The 21,253-nt window shown below is 43.7% G+C and overlaps 1 protein-coding gene across 1 annotated transcript in view; it reads right to left on the bottom strand.

The window, feature by feature from the left end:
* Positions 1-8,936: 8,936 nt before the first annotated feature.
* The window catches only part of PHLPP1 (PH domain and leucine rich repeat protein phosphatase 1), a 135,819-nt gene continuing 123,502 nt past the window's right edge, over positions 8,937-21,253 (bottom strand). Inside the window, exons 13-17 of the mRNA XM_057373132.1 lie at positions 19,978-20,108; positions 16,320-16,424; positions 15,204-15,398; positions 12,945-13,173; positions 8,937-11,019 (exon numbers count right to left, since the gene is read on the bottom strand). Of these exons, the coding sequence (XP_057229115.1) occupies positions 9,883-11,019; positions 12,945-13,173; positions 15,204-15,398; positions 16,320-16,424; positions 19,978-20,108 (1,797 nt within the window). The 3' untranslated portion in view covers positions 8,937-9,882. The remainder of the gene's footprint in view (positions 11,020-12,944; positions 13,174-15,203; positions 15,399-16,319; positions 16,425-19,977; positions 20,109-21,253) is intronic.

Here is a 21,253-nt window from a genome sequence, read left to right as displayed (position 1 = left end):
GAGAGGAGAGGGGAAATCCCAGAAACACTTCTCAGAGGACTAAGGCAGGAAAGAAGAAGCTTTCCTACCTGTTGGGGCGAAGGACAAGCCAAATACCATGAGGCCAATCCAAACCACCCTGCTTTCCAGCTGTAACAACTCCATGCTCCGTGTTCTGCAGAAGACTCGACAGTCTTCACTGTGTGAGCTGGGAAAGTGTAGTGCAAGAGCAGAGATTTGCGAGCAGACACGTGTGACTAAGGCTGCAGCAGGCTCTCATCCCCAGCTACCACTGCAGGTGGTGCCTTCTCCAGGGCAGATCAGCCTTCCCACCTTCTGCTGGAGATGGCTGTGCCTCACCATTACCTCTGAGCAGCGACTGGCAGTTAGTGCAGGACAATAATCCACATTTGGACCCATAAACAAAGGCAGGGGAAATGGCTCCTGTCAGCCCGACCATTCCCTTGAGCCTTTCCCTGCTGCCTGCCCTGTGCACACACATGAGCATTGTCTGCGTGCAGCCTCCAAGGTCAGCACTGAAAAGCAGCTCAGCTGTTTGTCTGACACAGCCCCTCACAGCCCAGTTTCACCTGCAGCCAAAGGACTGCTCACAGTCATCACCCCCAGCCSCTCTTGGGTAAGGGGGAGCCTCAGGGTGTATCCAGCCTGTCCTCTGTGGCCACAACAGCTCCTCTCCTGCTGTGAAAGAAACAGGGACAGCAAAGGCCAAACCTGTGCTTCTCTGAGACCTTGTCCCGTGGGTAGACAGCATGGCATCTCTCAACCTAAAAGCCTTGGGAACAGCAAGAATTCTGATGGCACACCAAGCCTTTCCTGAACCTTCACAAAGAGGATTAAAATGGCCCCCATCCCTGGAGATGCAAATAACATGGATGAAGGTTGCAGGGTGAACTGGAGCTGCCTGGCAGGAGAAAAGTCCCACTGCAGATGACAGGTCAGCAGTGCGAGGATCAGGGCTGAGGTGAGGAGCTCATTTATCTTGGAGTTACCTGTGAGACGCTCAGGAAGCCCCTTTGGATTTAAACCGTCAGTTTACACCAGTCTGCTTCAGTGTGTGAGCAAACAGCTTTAGTCAGTCAGAGAGAAAAGCCTCCAGCTGAGCCCCCCAGCATTAGCTACCCACAGAGGGACCTCCTCCCCACAGAAGAGTCTCAGAGATAAACAATCTCTCTTTGAAAAAATGTGTCTCCGTGCCCTAAGCCTGAAGAGGAAACAAAGGGCATTTAGGCTGAGAAAGATAGGAAAAAAAGAAAGACAGGAGAGAGGAGGAAGGAGAGGAGGGAATCCTCCCCCTTGATTCTGCATCCCATTACTGAGTAAACTACCATGAAAATTTCATCATGCTGGGTTGTTGTGCCTTTGAGCACCCATTTTCCTAGGTGGGTCCTTCATTCAAAAAAATTCATGAAATAGTTCTGTCGGGAGAAATCTTGTCCAAAAGAGAGCAAATCARCATCCAGGAAGACAGCCCTCTTGTTCCAATGTGAAAGGCAAAACCTGGGTGGGGCTGGACAAAGAGGAGAGAAGGTGTTTACTCTTCCAAATAATCTTCACATAACCTTTACATTTCCCAACTAATTTATGTATCAGGAACTGGAAATCTGGTGCTGCTGGAAACTCTGCCTGTGTTAGGGCTTTGCCATCCTGCTGCAAAGCAGATGTGAGAAGGAAAGACCGTTGTACCAATCTGCAGAAAGGAAATTTTCAGGTAGCAGAAACAAAAATGTCTCCTATTCTCTTAATGACAAAAGAAAATGAAAACATTCCTAGACTATAATACACTTTATATCACTTTAAACTTTTTTCTATGAGTCCTCCACAAAAGAGTTTGAGAGTATCCAATGAGCAGAAACAACTAAGGACACAAACAGGTTGTGGTAACAGCAGAAACAGAATTCAAGGCTTAGCGTTAAGAAAAGTCAAGATTCTCAGTTTACTGGGAAACTGCTTTAAATTGATGAGAATACATACAGGGATTAGGGTACTAAAGAACAAATTGAATGCACTTTTTCTTTCATAATCCATGTATTTTACTCCTAGTGGAGACTTGCCTTCATTGAATTTACTCTTCTGGTAGTTTTCCACTGCACCGTACATTCACCATAGAGTTAAGCAAAGCTACAGATCCACATCAGCCCTTCAGTAACTCASATCTCTCCATCACATTTGTAGAACTTGGATACCTCCTTTTTCTTTTTCAAGACTCAGGTAAGTTACTGAAGGGCACTATGAGTGCATTGTTTATGACAGCTGTGACATTTGTCATTACAATTCCCCTTCAAAGCATCCATCTCCCAGAAAAGGTGGCGCTTAGTTTACTGCAGCAGTTTAATGCCAGCACAGCACAAAAGCTGTCACAGATGCTCAGCATCACCCGTCATAAATAAAACATGAGACTCCTGCAAGGTCCACCAGTTGTCAAGGCATTTGATGTAATTGSTTTTGGCGTGTGACAGTGCAAAACGGGCGAGTCACAGGATGCCCTTCATTACTACAAACGGTCTACTGATTCCTAGGGCTGTCTTTCGAACACAGACCCTGCAGCTGGGCTCCCCAAAACTCTCAGGCCTTGCTCAAGGGCTCCAGTGTGTGAAATGCCTGCATGTGTTTTACACATAATTAGCTTTTCAGAAGATGTAGAAAGGTTCATGAGACAGATACACATAGGAGCAAACAGGGTGTTTTCCTTCAGAGTGCAAAAATAATTCCTCAACAAGAYGGTCCTATCATAGAACCATTTAGGTTTGAAAGATCAGCAGGTCCAGCTGCTAACCCGGCACTGCTGTGTTCACCACTAAACCACGTCCGTAAGTGCCCACAGCCACATCTTTTGAACGCTTCCAGGGATGGTGACTCCCTGGGCAGCCTGTTTCAATGCCTAAAGACCCTTTAAGTGAAGAAATTTTTTCAAACCTCCCTGGGTCTATTTTGAGACCATTACCTCTCACTTTGTTACTGGGAGAAGAGGCTGACCCCCACCTGGCTACACCCTCCTTTCAGGCAGTTGTAGAGAGTGATAACATCTCCCTTTTGTCAGGGCTCCTTTTGTCAGGTGAAACAACCACAGCTCCCTCAAATGCTCCTCATAAGACTCGTGCTCCAGACCTTTCACCAGCTCCACTGCCCACCTCTGGACACACTTCAGCACTTGTGCAACTTAAAGGGGATTCAGATTTTTACACTGTTGCACACCAGCTCTGATGGTGAAGATCCAGCAGTTTACTGGCCCAAATAAATAAGACCTGCTGGGATCAAGATCTCATTGTCCATTTGCAATGACTRCTTGAAAGCTTGCTAAGAGCTGGCAGCGCTGCAGATGCTCTCCTGAGCAGCAGCAGGTCTGGCTTCCCTGGCTCCGTCAGCCCTCACATCCTTGTTTGGACTCAACAGCAAGTACTTTTAACACTCAGGAGGCTTCTGAGAACCCTCGGTCCGTGCGAGGCAGTGTTGCTGCCCTCCTGCCTTCCTCGCCCAGCTGAAGGAAGGCTTGTCCGGGCCTCTGCTGCTCCTGCATGGCTCGCACGCTGCGGGGGGAGCCCAAGGATGCGGGATGTACCCTTTTCTGTGGCAGCCGCCAGGGAAGGTGCAGCGATGCTGGTCCTGTCCCRCGGTAACACGAGAGGGAGCCCTTGCAGCTCTCAATGAATACGGACAGCAGGAACACGCCTTTTCCCACCCCAATTAGAAATGCTTAGTTCCTCATGAGAAAAAAAAAATAAATAAAAAAGACAAAAAAAAACCCAGGAGGCCTGAAAGCCATTTCTGATCATCTTCACAAGGACATWGCTTCTGGTTCAAACAAGTGCAAGCCACAGACCACTGGAAGTGGCAAAGGTCACATGCTATGGATCCCCCTTCCTACACATCCCTATTTGACAGTGCAGGATGGGCTGGGGATGTCCTTTCCCATGTTCTTTTCTCCAAAGCATTCCACAAATGCCAGGGAATGACTTTGCTGCTACCTGAGTTGACTCTGAACAGCTCTGTGATCAAATTTTGCCCAACAGAAATGAGGAAAYGGGAAAATCTCTTTATCCCTTGTTAAATGAAACTACCATAGATGACTTGCTAAAGCTTGCTTTTGGGTAGATTTGCTGCTTTCAGGGGGAGGGCTCTGGCCACTTCAAAAAGACACAGCAGTTTTTGCTCATCCTTGAGACCCAATTTTAAATACATTTCGCAGAGTATTTCACTCTGTATTCTATGCACTATTCTGTGCACAATATGTCACTATACGTTCTGTAATTTCAAGATAAGTACTAACTGCAAGTGCACCTAGTGCAAGATTTTCCCCCCACAAAATGATGGTGTCTCTCTCCTTAAGAGGAATTAAAATGAGAAAGCATCTTACAAGTCACAGACTTCTGCTACACCACTCTCTCTTCATAGTTCTGCATCCCAATTTCCTTTAAAGCATTCAACAGCATACATTTAATTAGCAAAACAATCCCATCTGTTCCACGAGTCAATACTGACAACTTCACGGTTTAAACACATTTATTTCTCTTGGTGCAGCTGTGCTGAATCTGACGAGGGGAGAAGAGCCTGCTGTGCTCAGAGCATTGTGTCTGGTGCCCAGGCKCTCATCACAGGGCTGCTGGCACTGGGAGATCCTAAAGGCCTCCAGAGCCCCATCCCTGCCTGACGGCCCCTGGAACGCCCTTAAGTTACCTACATGCCCTAAACACAGACCTGCAAAGACAATTCTACAGAACCAATGGTAAAAGATCCCTTTTCTGTTTCCTTAAGTTTTAAGAAAAGACACGGGTGAACAAGGTCAGGAAAAAAAAACCACCAACACACACCTGAGGCTGTAATGAGCAGCAGGACATTGGAATTGAGACCCTAATGGGGAACGGGACAAGAAGATCCAGCTGAACTTCATCCACCAACAGGGACTACTTCTGAGCCTTGGGACTGGATACATCCTTTCCCCAATGCCTGAGGTGCAGGAACCCACGCTCTCATTGTAAACCAGGCACCCTGCAGCATCTCTTAACAGCAGAATGCCTTGGGATCACCTACTTGGGGTCTCCCTAGGAGGCAGCAGATCAGTCCTGCCTGTCCCAGGTCTGTCACAGCTTCCTCACGCCATCATGCTCCCAATGAGCTCTTGCAGTTTGTCTCACTCCAGCTTACAATATTTAAAAAAAATAGGGAAAAAGATGAGATAGTGTCTGCCTCATTCCAATCCTGCCTCACTCTCAACTAGAGGGCAAGCTTAGCTGATGGCATGAGATAAAAGGTAGGACAAGGAATCCAGAGGTGAATCCAAACGTGTCAGCTTGAGAAAGGCTGATCTAAAGGATGAACTATTGACCTCAAYAGGAATGGAAATATAAATAAAGAGGTCTGGATAAAAGAAGGGACCAATCATTTAAACCAGGGACGTGGAGCAAACAAAGAACTTTTTCCCCACTGATATCCTAGATAAATGGTATACTGATTCTGCCCTCGGGCTGCTCTTAATCTATTTAATATTTGGTGGTTTTCCACCTCCACCTTTTGATTGAAATGCCTGCAAAGAGTTACTTGTTCCCAGGCAGCAGATGAACTTTAACTTTCCTCTTTCCATAGAAGCAGCAGTCTTGTTAGGTAAGGCATGTGAACACTGAGCATCAGTGTAGGGCACCGCAAAATGCAAGCAATCARGAGGAACAGATTGGTTCATGCAGCACCCCATGAAATCCTCAGAGCAAGCATGCAGGTAACAAATCAGTAAGAAACAAATCAACTAATGCAACAAATAGTGCAATAAGTTAGCCCCAAAACAAGTCAATGAAACTAACAAAGCAGGGCATTAAAGCAGGTTACCAGAAAAAAGTAAATGTAGAGTCATTTAACAGACACCAAGACTGTCCTGGTTCCAGCTGAGAACAAAAGATATTTTTAMCACTTTCTGGCCATGTAGGTGGCCTTCTTCCCCCGGCAGCCAAAGCTCTGAAAGACCTGACCCTACAGCACTGCTGAGTTCTGCTTGCCTTGAGCACCTTCTCCTCTTCGAAAAAGTGCATCTCCTCACTGACAGCTGACAGTGTCCAGGGAAATCAGGCTGATCAGGCTGAAGTTACTGTTCTGTTCACTCTTTGAATCCTACTGCTCTGCTTGAATTGATTCAAGCCCTTCTGCCCCCCAGAGCAGCAAGCCCTWCACGGGGTTATCCCAACTACCCCACTCAAGCATACATTGCAAGCCCAGAACTGTAGGGCTGCACCCAAGAGACACCATCCATGACTAGAGCAGAGATGCAGAAATTACCTCCAGAGCCAAGTGTGACATTTCATTAACAGCCAGCCCCACACAGACATGCTTCCAAACTAGCAAAGTTATGCTTAATACATAAATACATACAATTTGTTAAAAAATTAYGTGCATGAACGTAATCCTGTGAACACGAGGCCTGGGAATGAAGCTGAGCTTGCTACGAAGAGATTACTTAGAGCAAAACTTATGGRGCACTACAGTAGCAGCACATTCTGTAGCCATGAGGGAGACAACCCACAGGGACACAGCCAGCACGTGCCGAGGGCAGTAAGCCAGAGGAAAGCGATGCCACCRTGACATTTGTCACCATTGAGAAGATGGTGGTGCCCCATGCTGAACGCTCAGGCAGGATGCATTTCAGGCACAACAAAATGCATTACATTACAGCACTATGGGCAGAAAGCAAGAAAAAGCTTTTATGGCTTTTAACAAAAGGCTCGCATGTACAAGCACAGAAGCCACTCASTTACTTCTCAATACTACCCCAACTTCCTATTTAAAATTATCTCCCAGGAAATAMTGTAAGTATGTTCATTTCTCTATCATCAGCCATCCACCTCCTCCTATTCATGCATTTCTGCTTGTCTCAGATACAGCTATCAGCAAATTTCAAAGGACACACAAGGTTTGATTACAAAGGTAATGTGATTCTACATTTACCATGGCTGAAAGCCTTCTCTTTTTAGCCCCCAACCTTGTCCCTGCTGCAGCTGTCAAGTTCTGCAAACAAATTCCCATCTCTGAGTCAGATAGCCCCCAGTAGGTCAAAACTGTGCAAAATGCACTGTGAACATAATCCTAAAATCATGTACAGAATTAGTGYACGTAGATGCCATCAATGACATTAGCTTCAGCCCTCTTTTGTGAAAGAGGACAGCAACACCCAGAAAAATCAAGAGTTGTAAACACTGTACCTTGTTTTTCAAGTGCCAGTTTAAAGCCAGGACATAGTACCTTTCACCCTTGTTTAAAAAGAAATGCTATTTACAAAGATGCTGCAAGCCATCCAGCCTACTGATCTCGTCTGACATGCTACACAAAGCCCAGTGGAGGGATGAAATAGCCCCTATGAATGCATCARTTCTTCACATTAGGCTACTATCATACATCTTTTTCAAGGCAGAGTAAAAATCCAAAGGTGCAGCTCCCCCAAAGTCCTTTGCTGGCAGCAGTCACTTTGCTGCCACAGAAGCCCTGACTCCAAAATGCTGCTGCTGTTAGCTTTAGAGAAGGCATCAGGTTGAAAAGGGCAGCCTTCAGTGAGCTGTCAGTTTTGACCATCTTTGTTTCGAAATAAGGGCATGAGCAGGGAAAACACAGCATTGCCTGTAAGCAGTGAATGCCACAAGGACTTGCAAGTTTTTGGGAGTCTGTCTTTCAAATGGAAGGAAGGGAAAGCCTTTACAAAGCCTATGTGCATATCCTCCTATTCACAGGAGAGAAGGGGAGCAGTGAGCCAAAGTTGCTCACATGAAGCAGTTCCCCTTCCACTCCTACTCTGCCCCTCTCTCTGGGGTACCCTGTGTACAGCACACCAGAGACACCATAAAACAGAGACCACCTGCACTAGGAAAGGCAAGGTAGTGTCCTTGCCAGTTATCACCTTCAGCCTCAAGCAGCATCGGAACAGAAGAAAATAAAAGGGAACATTTTCCAAGGACAGTGAATCAATTGAGCAAAATCTGAAACACACTAACTATTTACCAAAGAACACCTAAGAATTACTAACCAATAAACCATAAACCTTTTTTGTTTAAATACATTATTTAATGAGTTTTCTTTAAGAAAGAGATATTTTGAAGCTCAAATTACAATGAAGTACAATCTCCTAGATCTACAGTAGTCAGTGCTACAAACATTCATCAAACCAGGTATTTTAATGTTTGCTCTTCTGTTGTTATTTTTATTAAGTAACTAAAAATCCTCTGTTAACAACAATCCTGTTCTAACTTGGCTATTTCACCCTACAACAGAATAAGAACCACAGCCTGTCACCACAGTCCTCTCCCCAAATATAGACCAAACRCCAAGAAGGAACAAGACATTGTCATGACTGTACACTAATTCAGCTTTCCAAAGAGAAGTAAAGCAGAGCAATTAGTTGGGGGCAATACTGAGAAAGGGCATTTCTCCTTTCCCACAGGAATCACAAAAAGATGCCCTTTTGCTATCAAAATCTGCCATCAAATTCAGGTTCATTCAGCACAATGGYGCAAATCTGAATTTACATAGGTATTTTAAATTCACTTTCCCACATTCTCATTTTATTTTCTCTCAGTATCCAATGTTTTTCTTCTACTTTTCATATCCCTTCATTATTTCTATCTTCAGTCACTCAGTCCCAGTGGGACAGAGCCAGAGCACCGCTCCTCTTCAGTCTTCTGGCATTGTCAATACTGTGGCAAAGGGCAAATCAATAGGGCTGAATTCGTATCAAGAAAGAAAAAAAGAAAGAGGTCAATTCCTCAAAGAGTTGTTTTGTAATTTTAAAGGCCACTTTGCACAACCTTTAAATTCTGAAAGAACAAGTGAGCTTCTGCAGTTAGTGTAAAAATGTGATCGAGCTGAAAAAATTTCAACAGTTCTTGGTTTAAATGAGCGGCACGCTGAAAAACCACAGCAAGCTGCTGTTTGAGAGCTGCTGCTCAGCTAGTCAGACATAAAAGCAGACATCAGGTGTAAATTTCATATTTATTATAACAAAAATTATGACATGTTCATTTGTGCATTCGACTTTAATATAACTCTTGGTATGTAAATGTTCTACAGCAAATGAGCTCTATACAATCATGCTGGTTGTGGCAGCAGTAAGGAACACAAACAAAACGTGTCTGTAAAAGTAAGGAAAGAAAGAGACTGGAGGAAAAAGTGGGTTTCTTTGAACAGTCTACACCACCTGGGCTCTAGCTAACTTGTACACAGCCACACAGTCCATTACGCTTAACGACCATGGCCCAAAGAGTTGCCTAAGAAAAAATGTCAGTTTTTCAGCTTGTGTCCTYAATGCCAAGGCTACAAAACATGTAAGCATCACTATACAACACTGAGCTATTTACAGGAATTTCCCAATCAACTGTTCTCTCAGAGAAAATTAGTGAATCTCAGTGACTTAAGTCACCTGAAAGAGTAAAGCAACTCCTAGGAGTTAGTCTCCATATTCTACAAATGTCTATCATTTTTCAAGACCAAAAAAAGCCTTTTCTCTCAAAGAAATACAGTATTACAATATTACTTAAATCATTTAGCACTGGCTACTGCCCTGCTTTTCAAACAAAACAAACAAGCCATTTTAAAAAATATTACATCATCATCTGTTTCTCAGCAATATATTAAACCTTTTATTTTTTTTTTTTGTTTGTTTTCCTGTTTTTACACTTGATATGTTAAGGGAGGGTTAACTATTTTAAACTTTACCAGTCAAGCGTCTTTAGAAGAAAGTCAATGAATATTAAACCTAACAAACTGAAAAGCTGCAGTTATCTGTAGTGGCAGGATAAGGAAAAGGAAGTATATAAAGGAAAAGGATAAGGAAAACCCCTGCTGTAATGCAAGCCCACTGGGTCTCACAGTCATGTCTCCTTATTTGTTAGTTTATTTCGGAGCAGGAAATAGAGTGGGTCATAGTGGTGTGTCGTAATAGTCTGCCAGGTGGTCCATCGGATACTGCCTCTGCTGCTGCTGCTGCTGTTGCTGCTGTTGTTGTTGTTGTTGTTCCTGGTGCTGCTTCATGATCTCCTTGACCTCCTCTTCAAGCTCTGGTGGGATGATGAACTGGTCATCAGGATCAGGTTGTGCTGGAGCAGCAAAGTAGCCCCCGGTTTTTCTGAGTGGCGCATCTGTTGCAACCTCAATTAAGTTATGGCTCCTCTCATGTGGTGCCACAGAGCCGTTGCCCCGCCGGCGCCCTATCGTGCCTGTGGCAGAATATTCCGCTTTCCTGGGAAGGCCCGGCTCATCTTCGTTGGCACTGATGACGATACCTTCGTCACTGGCTTCCACYGGCACTTGGAGAAGCTGCTTCTCCTTGGCTCGGCTGCAGTGGATGTCCACCTCCACTTCCACACGGCTGCCATTGGTGAAGACACCCTCGATGGGCTCCTCGTCATCGCTGTCAAGGCCGTTGTCGGAGAAGGCGCTGGAGAAGGTGGCGCTGGAGAGCTGCCGCTGGAAGGAGTTGGACAGGCAGACGGGGTGCAGCATGCAGCGCTGCTCGCCCGGGTACGCCGGGCTGTTCTCGTTCATGGCCACTTGGGGAGGCTCGTCCGAGGCTGTGGACCCCACCTCACTGCTCATTTCCGAGGTGGAGATCTCGCTGCTGATTTCMGAAGCCATGCCGCTGCTCGAAGACGGCATCCCGAGCGCATCTGTGGGCCTGTCYTTGATGACCACGTTGACAGACTGGGGGAAGATGCCGGGGCTGGGGGGCGGGACCCCGTTGAGCTCACAGCAGCAGAAGCTGTCCTCCGTCACGTTGAGCTGAACCACGACGGCGCTGATGCTGTCATTGCAGCCGTAACTCTGGGCCAAAGTGCAAAGCTTCTTGGCAGCTGCCAGCGCGTCAGGCACGTTTCTGACGGCCTCCACTGCTTCATCCATTGAGAGGCTGTCCCACAGCCCCTTGCTCCCCAGAATGAAGAACTCATCTTGAGGAGTTAAGGTGATGGACTGGACGTGAGGACGCGGCACAACGCTTGGGTGAAGGAAAGTGTACCCCAAGATTCTTGTTGAATCCGTCACACCATTCACTTTGCCATCCTGAAATCAGAAAGGACAGGAAATTGGCAACAAGACAGACAAGGATACACAGTACTTGCCTCTCCCTGGATTTTATTGATGGCTGTTTTTGCAGTACCCCCAACACTGTCATTCACAGACAAGGAGACAGACAAGCAAAGCGACTCTTGCAAAGCGGTGACAGAGCTGGGATTGCAAAGCAGCACAGGCTGGTTTGCAATCCTGCGCTGTGCCTCCTACACCCGACTGATTTGTCATCGGCACCACCTATGCACACACCAACAAAGCAGAAGGCTGCAACRAAGAGCCATCTATTCTGCTCCTGCAGCTGCAAGAGCCAACTGGACAAATGTTTTACCAGTGAGTCAGACGCATCCCTCCTCCACCCACAGCATCTGGCTTTAGACACAGCAAAGCAACACACATTTGATGTAGGGGCAGGTCATTCAGTTACAAGTCTTTTCTTGCAGCTGTAACAACTGAAGGTTTCATCTTGGCTTATCACTTTAGAAACCAAGGTTCATTTAAAAAAAACAACTTTAAGCATGCAAGTCAAATGTAGCAGAGAGCAAGTCTGCATTTCTCAGTCAGCTGAGTTGTAGTGAAATGTTTTACACGCCCCAATTACTTACTACATTTCTACTTAGATATGACATTTCCAAAGGGAGGAGGAGTAGTATCTGAAGGGATAACATCAGTAAAAACGGACGCGTTTGAGAAAAAAAATCCCATGCATGTCCAAATCCCAGAATCCTGCCCTGGTTAGAATCCAAGCTGCCAGAATAAGCAGATCAAGTGTCTGAAACAGCAAGCCTGGCTATCTGTCAGCCTGCTGGGGATAGCTGCACCCTGCTAATTGCTTATTCAAGAAGAACAGCAAAGGTGAAGATTTACACTCTTTGGGTCCAGCTAATAATGTAGGGGTTATTATAAAGCAGATAACCACAGAAAAGTGAACCAAGATTAAAAAAGCTTCCTCTTTAAAATCACTCACTCAGAAGAAAAAAAAGAAAAAACATGTAGGCTTGTTAACTTTCCCATTAGAAGGCTGACAGCAGTGATAAGCCATCAATGTGCACGAAATCAGTGAGTCATCTGAAGATTCAGCACAGAAATTTCCCTTTTCCTGTATGGAGCCACRGAATGAGCGTGTCTCCATGATGCACTCAATGTTGAAGTGACACCCTTTCGACTTCACACGTTTGAGATCCCAGTCCTCACCTTTCCCTGGCAAGACTTACTCCACACACAAATGCCCTTACACACACACGCCCACCCTGCTCTCAGGCACACAGCAGTGGGGTTTCTGCCCTTTTCCCCACCACTAGGAGGATTCAATATTTATYTATTCCTCTGCATGTGTCACACACAAAGCAAAACAAAACTGACAGCAGTGGCTTCAAGCGTCTAAGAAGGGAACAAATAGGTTTTTTTTTCTCTCATGGTTCAGCTGAGCACAGGGTGAGTTTTCCTTTTGGGCAAGTGCTCTCTTCAAGAGTAGCCTGTGAAAGGGCAGTTCTGGGAACATAGCTCAGACAGCAAAGTCAGCCTGCCAGGAGCAAGGAGTCTCCTAAGGGAAGGATGGCATTGCTCCAAGTGCTCTGCCCTCTCATCCCTTTTAATTGGAAACTCTTCATGACAGTGAATCGCAGTTCCAACACAGCGATTCCTCTCCCATTAGAAAGAGGGTATCTGCTTTCCTATTTCAATGCAATATGCTCACAGCTGCTCGCTCTTGAAAGCTAATCAAAATCCAGTATGGCAAAGGGATGGAAAAGCAACTTGACTGCATGGTATGAATCACCTGGAAAAGTGCAACTGAGGAACCCACACCATGAACACCACCTCCTAGAGGTTACTGATACCAGCATGTAATTTTATGCACTGCTGTGCAAATGCTCTTCAAAGAAGCTGCAAGTTGCAACAGTCCCCAGCCGCTGTCTCACCTCTGTGATAATGGCCTTATGCTGCTTAATCCTCTTCAGCTCTTCTTCACAACTCATCATGTAACACCTGGACAAAGGCAGAGGTTTCCCATTCCGGCAGAGAACGGTTTGGCACTTCCCCACGTTTGCTGAGGTCAGCGTGAAGCATCCACCGGGGTCCATGGGATCATGTTTTATATGGCAAAGGACAGCAGAGCCTCCAAGTTTCTGTCCAGCTGTTCCAAGTTTCCTGGAATTCAAACAAAACAGTGATTGTTCTTTATTTGGAAAACAAGTGTCAGGGGCACTACGGAGAAACAGCCGCTGTTCCACAACCACAAGCATTCGGGGCACTGACTCTCTTGGATCACTGGGAGGGAAACAAAAGTCTCCACTGAAGACTGCAACACTCCAACAACAGCACTGCAGGGATCCCACGTGCAACCCACAGGCAGGGTGTTATTTTCACATACACAGAAACACAAATATGCTCAATTTTAGAAAAAAATAAATCTTTGCACTTCTAAGAGTTTCAGAGCTGTCTCTTTTCCTTTACATCTTATAGATGTTTGTTTTAAAGGTCAGTWAGAGCTTTGACTTCTAAAGCAGCAGATTTTATTATAAAAATAGTAATTCTGACTGTAAAAGACCTCTACTTTTGAGCAAAAGCAGAACGCAGAGGTTCACTGTTTTGTGGTATCTTCAGGATAATGCTCTTAAAAGTTATCAAATGATGAACAAAAAATCACAGTAGCTGTGAATTCCACTCTAAGAAGGTACATTTTTCACTTATGGTGTCAGGTACTAGACATGCTCTTAGAAATGTTGAAGCCTGCTTTTTCAGCACGAATATGCTCTTAGAAATGTTGAAGCCTGCTTTTTCAGCAGGAGCCACAGTAGGGAAAAAAATCTATGGATAAAATTGAAGTTTTCAGAATCCTGCCATTAAAATGTAAATTAATTTCAATATTAGACTGAATAAACACCCACCCTTCTCAGTAGCTTATCAGGATCTTACTCCTACAGTAATTAGAAAGCTAATTACTCATATTTATGCTATGGCTAGGTATAGCTAGTAAGAACTTCAGATTCAAAATCCGGGGAGAGAATGAACAACTAAATTTGCAACCAAGCTTCAGTGTGCTTTTTAAATTATTTGTTACAAATACACTTTGGGAGTGCTGCGTATCATCTGTAAGCATCAATGAATGGCCAACTGCAACTGAAATGTATATGATTTCTGGTTCTCCAAAGAAGTGCTTAGCTTATTTTAATTTGAGACCAAAAAAAAAAAAAAAAAAAGCTTTTTGTAGGAATGCCACATTCCTTGTAAATTGTATTATTAGCAAACAAATCCACTTGGTAAGTACTTTCAGTACTCAAATTCGTTATTATTTTTTAATATTTTAAGTATATGGCAACCACCTTCTCAGTCAGAAATCTGAGGCACTGTTACAAGCAATTATGGGAAGCGTTTTCTCCCTTGTGTTTGTAAGATTCAATGCCACCCTACTGCTTCCCTATCCTACCCAATGCAACAACTTTAGTACTTTTCCTTTCCAAGGGTGCAGCCATTCACAACAGTAAGCAATGCTACTTTTAATTTGATCCATTTACTCAGTCTCTAAGCTGCTTATTTGCTTTCTTCTTTGTTTCCCTGACCTCTTCCCTCTCCTCTGTTCAATTCCCTTCATACTCCTCCCTCACTCAGTGTCTCCCTAGGCACAATTTTCTTCTTCTGTCAAGAACGGCACACAGTTTCCAAATCACTACCAGAACTACTATTACACTCACAGCTATTGTATTGCAATCCCTCTGGATGGGTCCTGCTCAAATAATATTCAAAGGCCAAAGGGATTTCTAAGAAGTCAGACTATGTATTTTAAATATTTGTGTAGCCTTAAATAACCTGAATTGCTACAGAGAAACAAAAAGGATGAGTTCAGGCTTTGCAGGCAGTAGTAGCAAGCAAGTCTAAAAAGATGATCAAGACATTCTTACCACTGACTTGGTTACGGCCAACTGTAAATCTCAAGACTTTGAGAAGATACCAAAAAAGAATAAACCACCACCCACCACTTAGTCATGAACAATTTAGTAACTCTGCAGGTGGGCTGGGATTTTTCTTGTTTGTTTGGAGAGGTGTTGGGGCTTTTCTCCCCATACCTGAAAGGAACTGGGGGCRATATACGGAACCAAGAGCAGGCACCTGACCTGAAAGCAAAGAAACTGCAAAGTGAGCACAGACAAGGTAAAAAAGRTTTCAGATCCAAAACTCACCTCTGCATAACAATGAAAGTGTTGATCATGTATTCCTCCTCATTCTTTGTTTTCTGCAGCTCTTCTGCCAGGATGTCACTCATGGTGCACTGCAGCAAATAGGGCACTTCCACATTGCGGTCCCCATCAAACACACCATAAAGGGCCTCGCGGTTGTCACAGAAGTTGTTGGCTGAAAGTGCTGCCACACACAGCCTAGGGAAAAAACAATGCAGGAAAATATCAGGGGTTTTATCCCACTACTAGTTTCTCAACTTGTTATTTTGATCAGAGAAATGCAGCCTGGTCTAAGTGCCAGCCTGAATCACCTCTGCTCTCAGTATTTCAGGACTGCCTGTCCCGTGGAGTCAGGCACCAACAGTGCTAACATGGGGAGAGAACTATACTGGAAGTTCAAGCCAAGYCCTAAGGATTCTTTTTTCCTTTTCAAAATGTGAGCAAGTCCTTTATTTGTAGAAATAGGAGGGCAAGTATATCTGAAATAACACCAATTTAAACTGCACTTGCTTCTCCAAAAGCCATCCTTGGGATCTAGCATGCTGACAACCAATTTGTGTGTTAAATCAGTTAAGAGGTAGTAAAGGCTGGCTGGCACTTGCTACGGAAACCTAGGTAGCAGAAGATTTCTAAAATGGTATTTGAGGAACAAAGAAAGATTCATCACATTGCCAGCAACACACAGACTGGTAGACTCTTGGTACATTATTTGTCAAGTGCTGCCTTAGTCACAGGAGCGCCACACACTATGAATATTCAGAGTTTCGGCCATTCTGTCTCTTCCTTTAGTATCTCTGATTTGCTTGGTAAACACCCTTTGGTTGAAGATAAAGAAGCTTTGCAAAGAGGAAAATGCTTTTAAACACTCAGATCTTTTGCAAGTACCAGAGTCTCGCAACCAAATGTGTCGGCTACACTTGTATCTTAGCAACTTCCCTAACAAAGACCCAAGCAGAGAGCCAGGCAGGAGAGCTCGGTTATACAAATGGAGAGATGTGGCTGGGCCTYTGTGAGCCCTGAAATATCCCTGAACTTCCACTGAGGACAGATTTYTCGCTCTCAGCACTGAGGTGCTCTGCTGGGACGTGCTCACACAACAAAGCCCTGGGCAGGCCGTACTTGTTCTTAACGCCGGACGCCTCCGTGTAGCCGTGACTCCACACCGCCGGCGCTCCCGAGGCATCGCCCGCCGATGGCTGGTCAATCTTGAAGCACCGGATATTGCTGCAAGGAGAAAGGAAAGGGGAGACATGCAATGGTTGGACTTGCTGGCCTGATCCAACTGAAAATGTGAAGAGAACGCTTGTTTTTCACTTTCCCAGGTCTTAGTAACACATTTGATAGAAGCAAACGAAGCAGGACATCCACAGCTTTATGTACCTGTATACAGCAAACAATAACTGAGCCTCTGTGAGGGTGTCAGCTGCCCTATTTTGCTTAGCTGGCTTGTATTTCCCTGAGGTAAATTGCCCTGAAGGCTTGCCTTCACCCCTGAGGTATTTGTTTCAAACCTGTCCCTGTAGGAATACAAAACAAATTTGTCCCTGATTTGATGAAAAGCAGTACAGGAAAGTGATTTCTTAAACTTATACATCTCTCTCACTCATTTTAACAAGAAATCGCTGTGGTCTTTTTATTGTACTCATATGAAACATCCTGGATGACCCACAGCATCCCCTAAATGGAAAAGAAAATATTTAAAATAATTGTTTAGAAACAGCAACATGTAGTAACAGCCTTTCATGAAAACASCCACAAAACAATAATCAGTTCCATCCTGATCCTGCACCAACCTGCAAGAGCCAGCCTGCGGCCCTGACAGCAGGCACAGCCCTTCTGCATTCCCCAATTGTGCAGTCCAATTTTCACTCAGGCCCTTGATCCTCTACCCTCCAATTTACTACCAACATAGCCTTTAGCCTGAATTTCAAGTATCTCCTGGAGCATAGCAAAGACTTTAAAAGGGCCCAGCCCTCTCTGTTTATACTCTTCTCTTCACAGCCCTGCTTTGCTGGGGAGAGTTGACCTACCCCCTGCTCCCTACTGCTCTCTTCCAAAGGCAGGAAAAGCGAGCTCCCCACATGCTGCAGACACTTCAAAGGCACCCGAACCTTTCATGAACCAACTGAAATATAAAAGGACACAGGCAGAAAGGTCTAACTGTTCACTTTGAGCATTCATTTTTGCTCTATCCAAATCCCCACCTGACCTGAACACACGGGAAAGTCTTTTCTGCCTTGCAAAGCCTTCCTCAAATAACCTAAAGTACTGTCACTTCTAGTTTTATTTCTTTTTACGTTAATAGCCAAGATGTACATCAGCGAGGGCAGACTAAAAGCCAATAAATTACATAAATAACGTTAGAACCATTTGTGTTTTAAGTTCTTGGTTTTGCAGCCCTCTGTGTGACAAATAAGAGGCAAACATCTTGCCACAAGCATTAAAAGAGATTACCTAATCCCAAATCAAACTGGAAACCTGGATCTCTTCTGAAGTAGCAGAGATCTTAATTCTGTTGCTCCCTCAAAGGGACACACATAAACAAATACACTTTCTTTGCAGACTTCTCATACTAGGCACATATCTCCAGGGCAGAGGAACTTGGGGCACAAAGGTTTCTGTTTGTTTCTTTTTTAATTGGGTTGACTAACCACTGGTTTCTGGACAGGTCGAGGACCCAGAGTTGTCTCAAGACTTCCCGGAAGTGGAGAAAAAACAAAGCTACCCCAATGCACTGGTTTCAGCCTCTTTAGGGGCACCAGCACAGACCATGTGTTCCCAGAAGGGAATGATATCAGCACAAYGTCCTATGCAAGTAATACAGGCTAAGGCTTCTGGACAGAGTATCTAATCTTCCCCTTAATTTAAAATTACTGTTACAATTGAACTAGATGCTCTTTCTTAAAAATCAGAGTAACAGCATCTTCTTTCCTCCTTTTTCATTTTAATTGTTAATGAAAATTCTTACATCCAATAAATCACTTGACAACATTCTCCTAAGTATGCAAGCATTCTTTAAGCTCTCCATGCATACTAAAAAAGCGAGCATGCATGACAGGACTCTTCTCACCAGCACTGAGAATACGTATTAACCTACTACCTGCTTGAATTCTGCCAGGGCACAGATGGAGAGCTGCCTTTCACATGCAGAAGGAGGATATAAAAAGTACCAAGTGCACAAGTATTTTTGTGCCTGCCATGAAAATCGAGTGAAAGAAGCACCTCCTCGTTCACAGTCAATTATAGCAGGATACCATAAAAGTAAGGGTAGTGTATCAGACACTGAGAAACCCCTCAGGAGGCCTGAAACACCTGTACCTAATGAACATTAGTGAACAGAACAGACCTGAGGTCTTAATAATAATTTATTTTAAAAAAAAACCCCAAAACTAAAAAAGAAAAACCAAATAAATCCACATCCCCATGCCCAAAACAAATAAGCAAGAGAAACGCACATACAAGAAAGAAAATGTTTCCTGTGAATTAAGGACCACACGAATGCCAGTGAAAATATGGTGTATAACTGGGCCCCACTACTCTRCAGCTACTCAGGATTTATATTTGTAAAATAATGCTATCATGCACGATGCCTGAATACTAATGTGGCAAGAGAATCTGTGACCATCTTGTCTGCTGGGTTATACACAAGAAAAGCTCATCTTTCACTAAGTTTTGACACCATTCATTAACGCTGTAAAACATATATATTTTTTCCTCCCATGAGCCAGAGCAATATTACACACTGCTTCTTCAGGAAGATTTCCTGTATGCAACAAAGCAACTCTTAAAATACAGGCATASCCCCTTTTTCACTGTCTGCTGCAGAAAATGGACTCTTGTTTTCATCTGTGAGAACTCATCATTACTCAAATTTCCACTTATATTTTGGAAATCTGCTGATTCAAGCTAACCATAAGTTTTCCTTGCTTGCACAACAGATGAGGGTTACTACTCCAGTGTCTGATCTTAACCATTTTAAAGCAAGCAACATCTAAAAGGTAAATCAATCCTCCTTGAAACCATTCAATATTTAAGAATAAAAGAGATTTAGAAGGAATCTTGGAGCTGATGCAGTTTCCAACAGGAYATAAAAAAATTCAAGTCAGTACCACTGTTCACAGATTATCCAGTTTACTGCAACAGCTTCCTAACATACTGAAGCGGGGGGGAACAAAAGCACTTGGGGAATTTCAGTTATTGGATTCTTTTAAGTCTTAGGGCAGGAAACAAACAGATAGACAGGAAGGAAACTGGGTCCCAAAGCAAAGGAACCAGTTTTGCTGCAGAGTGGGAGATGTGAGTCTTCAGCAGTTTAAATATAAAAAATACGTAACTTCTAGGATAGAAGCAGAGATATGAAGGGGAACAAGAAAAAGTACGTGAAGAGGTAAAAAGCAGCAGAATGGGAAACACAGACCCAAGCAGATAAAGGTGAGGAAAAAACACAGAGAGCAGCTACTGGCATCTCATCAATGGCATAAAGTATATCTTTTGGCTGAATCTAATGTCAGAAGTAAAATGGAATCAAACTGGCCCAATGGTGGGTACACCAGACTAGCAGACCCCTCAAGAAATKACAGCTGAAAACAACTGCACTGAAGTGGGAAGCAATTCCTCATCAAGGACGCATCAATTTCTGACTTATTCACATATCTGCTCCTTTCTGATCCACTGGCAACAGGGAACCATATTCCTTAAAACAGGTACCACTTCTGTATATTGTGGTTTTCACAACTAGAATYGTTCTGCCCATTCCCCACTCTGTAAGGGAACTTACTTCAGCAGCTCAAGGGTTTTGTGATCCAGGGCTAATCTGGGATTTCCAGTCAGGTCCAGCTCCTGCAGTTTTGGAGGCAGGTTTTCAGGCAATGTGACTTCACTCAGTTCATTGCAGCTTAGGTCCACACACTGCAAAAGGAAAGCAGCCAAAAAGCAAGAGAATTCAGTTGTCATCAAGATCATACAAATTTGCTACAAATTATCACATCATAAATGCAATAATGCCTGTTTCATGAAGAAAAAAGGCTGCAACCAAGACCTAAGACCATTAATTTAAGTAAGAGGTTCTTATAAAAGAAATTCTTACATGGCATTTAGCCATCTTGCCAGATGTCTGGGACACCTAGAAATATGTTCCTTCCATTTCCATCTCTAGTCAGGTGTTGTCTTGTTACAAAACCAGTAAGTTTTCTCTGCTCTTCACAGAGGCAAAGATGGTCAATAGATTTTCAAAGTATTTAAGAAAACATGTTATTAATGAAAACAGTCTCTTAATAGACAAAGGAAATGGAGAGAAGTACAGTTGGGGCTTCTAAGCCACTGGCATAGCAGTCCCTCCTCCAAAATCATCTTAAACCAGCATGAGTATGAGCAGGCTCCCAGGAATTCAGTATTTATTGAGAGATATTTAAACAAGCAGTGTTATTAATGTATGTGGAAGGGAGGAGAAGAGGGGTAAAGGGGAAATTATTGGAGCAGTTTAAAACATGGTTTTATTAAGTGCCATCTTAGATGGAGTCATATTTAAAAATATAATCAATARACAAGTTAAAAAAGTTAAAAGTTTAGATATTTCAAAAATACAAAACAGCAGAAAAACTTGCAGGCTAACCACCAGCTAAGCACCAATTAGCTAGAAAAACTGCACTGGAACGACAAAATATCAAACATTGTTTAAAGTTGCATATCCAGATTAAATTCAATAAACAGGGGAAAATAAGGCATTTCAGAACAAAATCAACTCTCCAAACCCTGTTACAGGATGACTAGTAGTATGCACTAAAAACTGAAAAAAAAAAAAAAAAGGTAATTCTGAGAAGACAGAGCAGGTTGGTATTTAACAGGACAGAAAAACTATCCACATCTTTCTGAAAGACCATTTTCTACTTTTAAGCTGCAAAAGTGAAAGACTTCAGAAACCTTAACAAAAGAGCTGAAAGGGGCAGAGGGAGACTTTTTCTGACTGCACATTTTGACCATTATGTAATTTCCATCAATACAAGAGAGGCACTTTCATTTTTGTAGGTATATTCTAAGACATCAGTTCCTGAGCT

The sequence above is a fragment of the Malurus melanocephalus genome, unplaced genomic scaffold (assembly GCF_030028575.1).
Source record: "Malurus melanocephalus ecotype Western Australia unplaced genomic scaffold, MMel_1.1 scaffold_187, whole genome shotgun sequence".
Classification (NCBI taxonomy): Eukaryota; Metazoa; Chordata; class Aves; order Passeriformes; family Maluridae; genus Malurus; species Malurus melanocephalus.
Note: the sequence above shows the minus strand (reverse complement) of the source record. Positions and strands in the feature narration are given on the sequence as shown.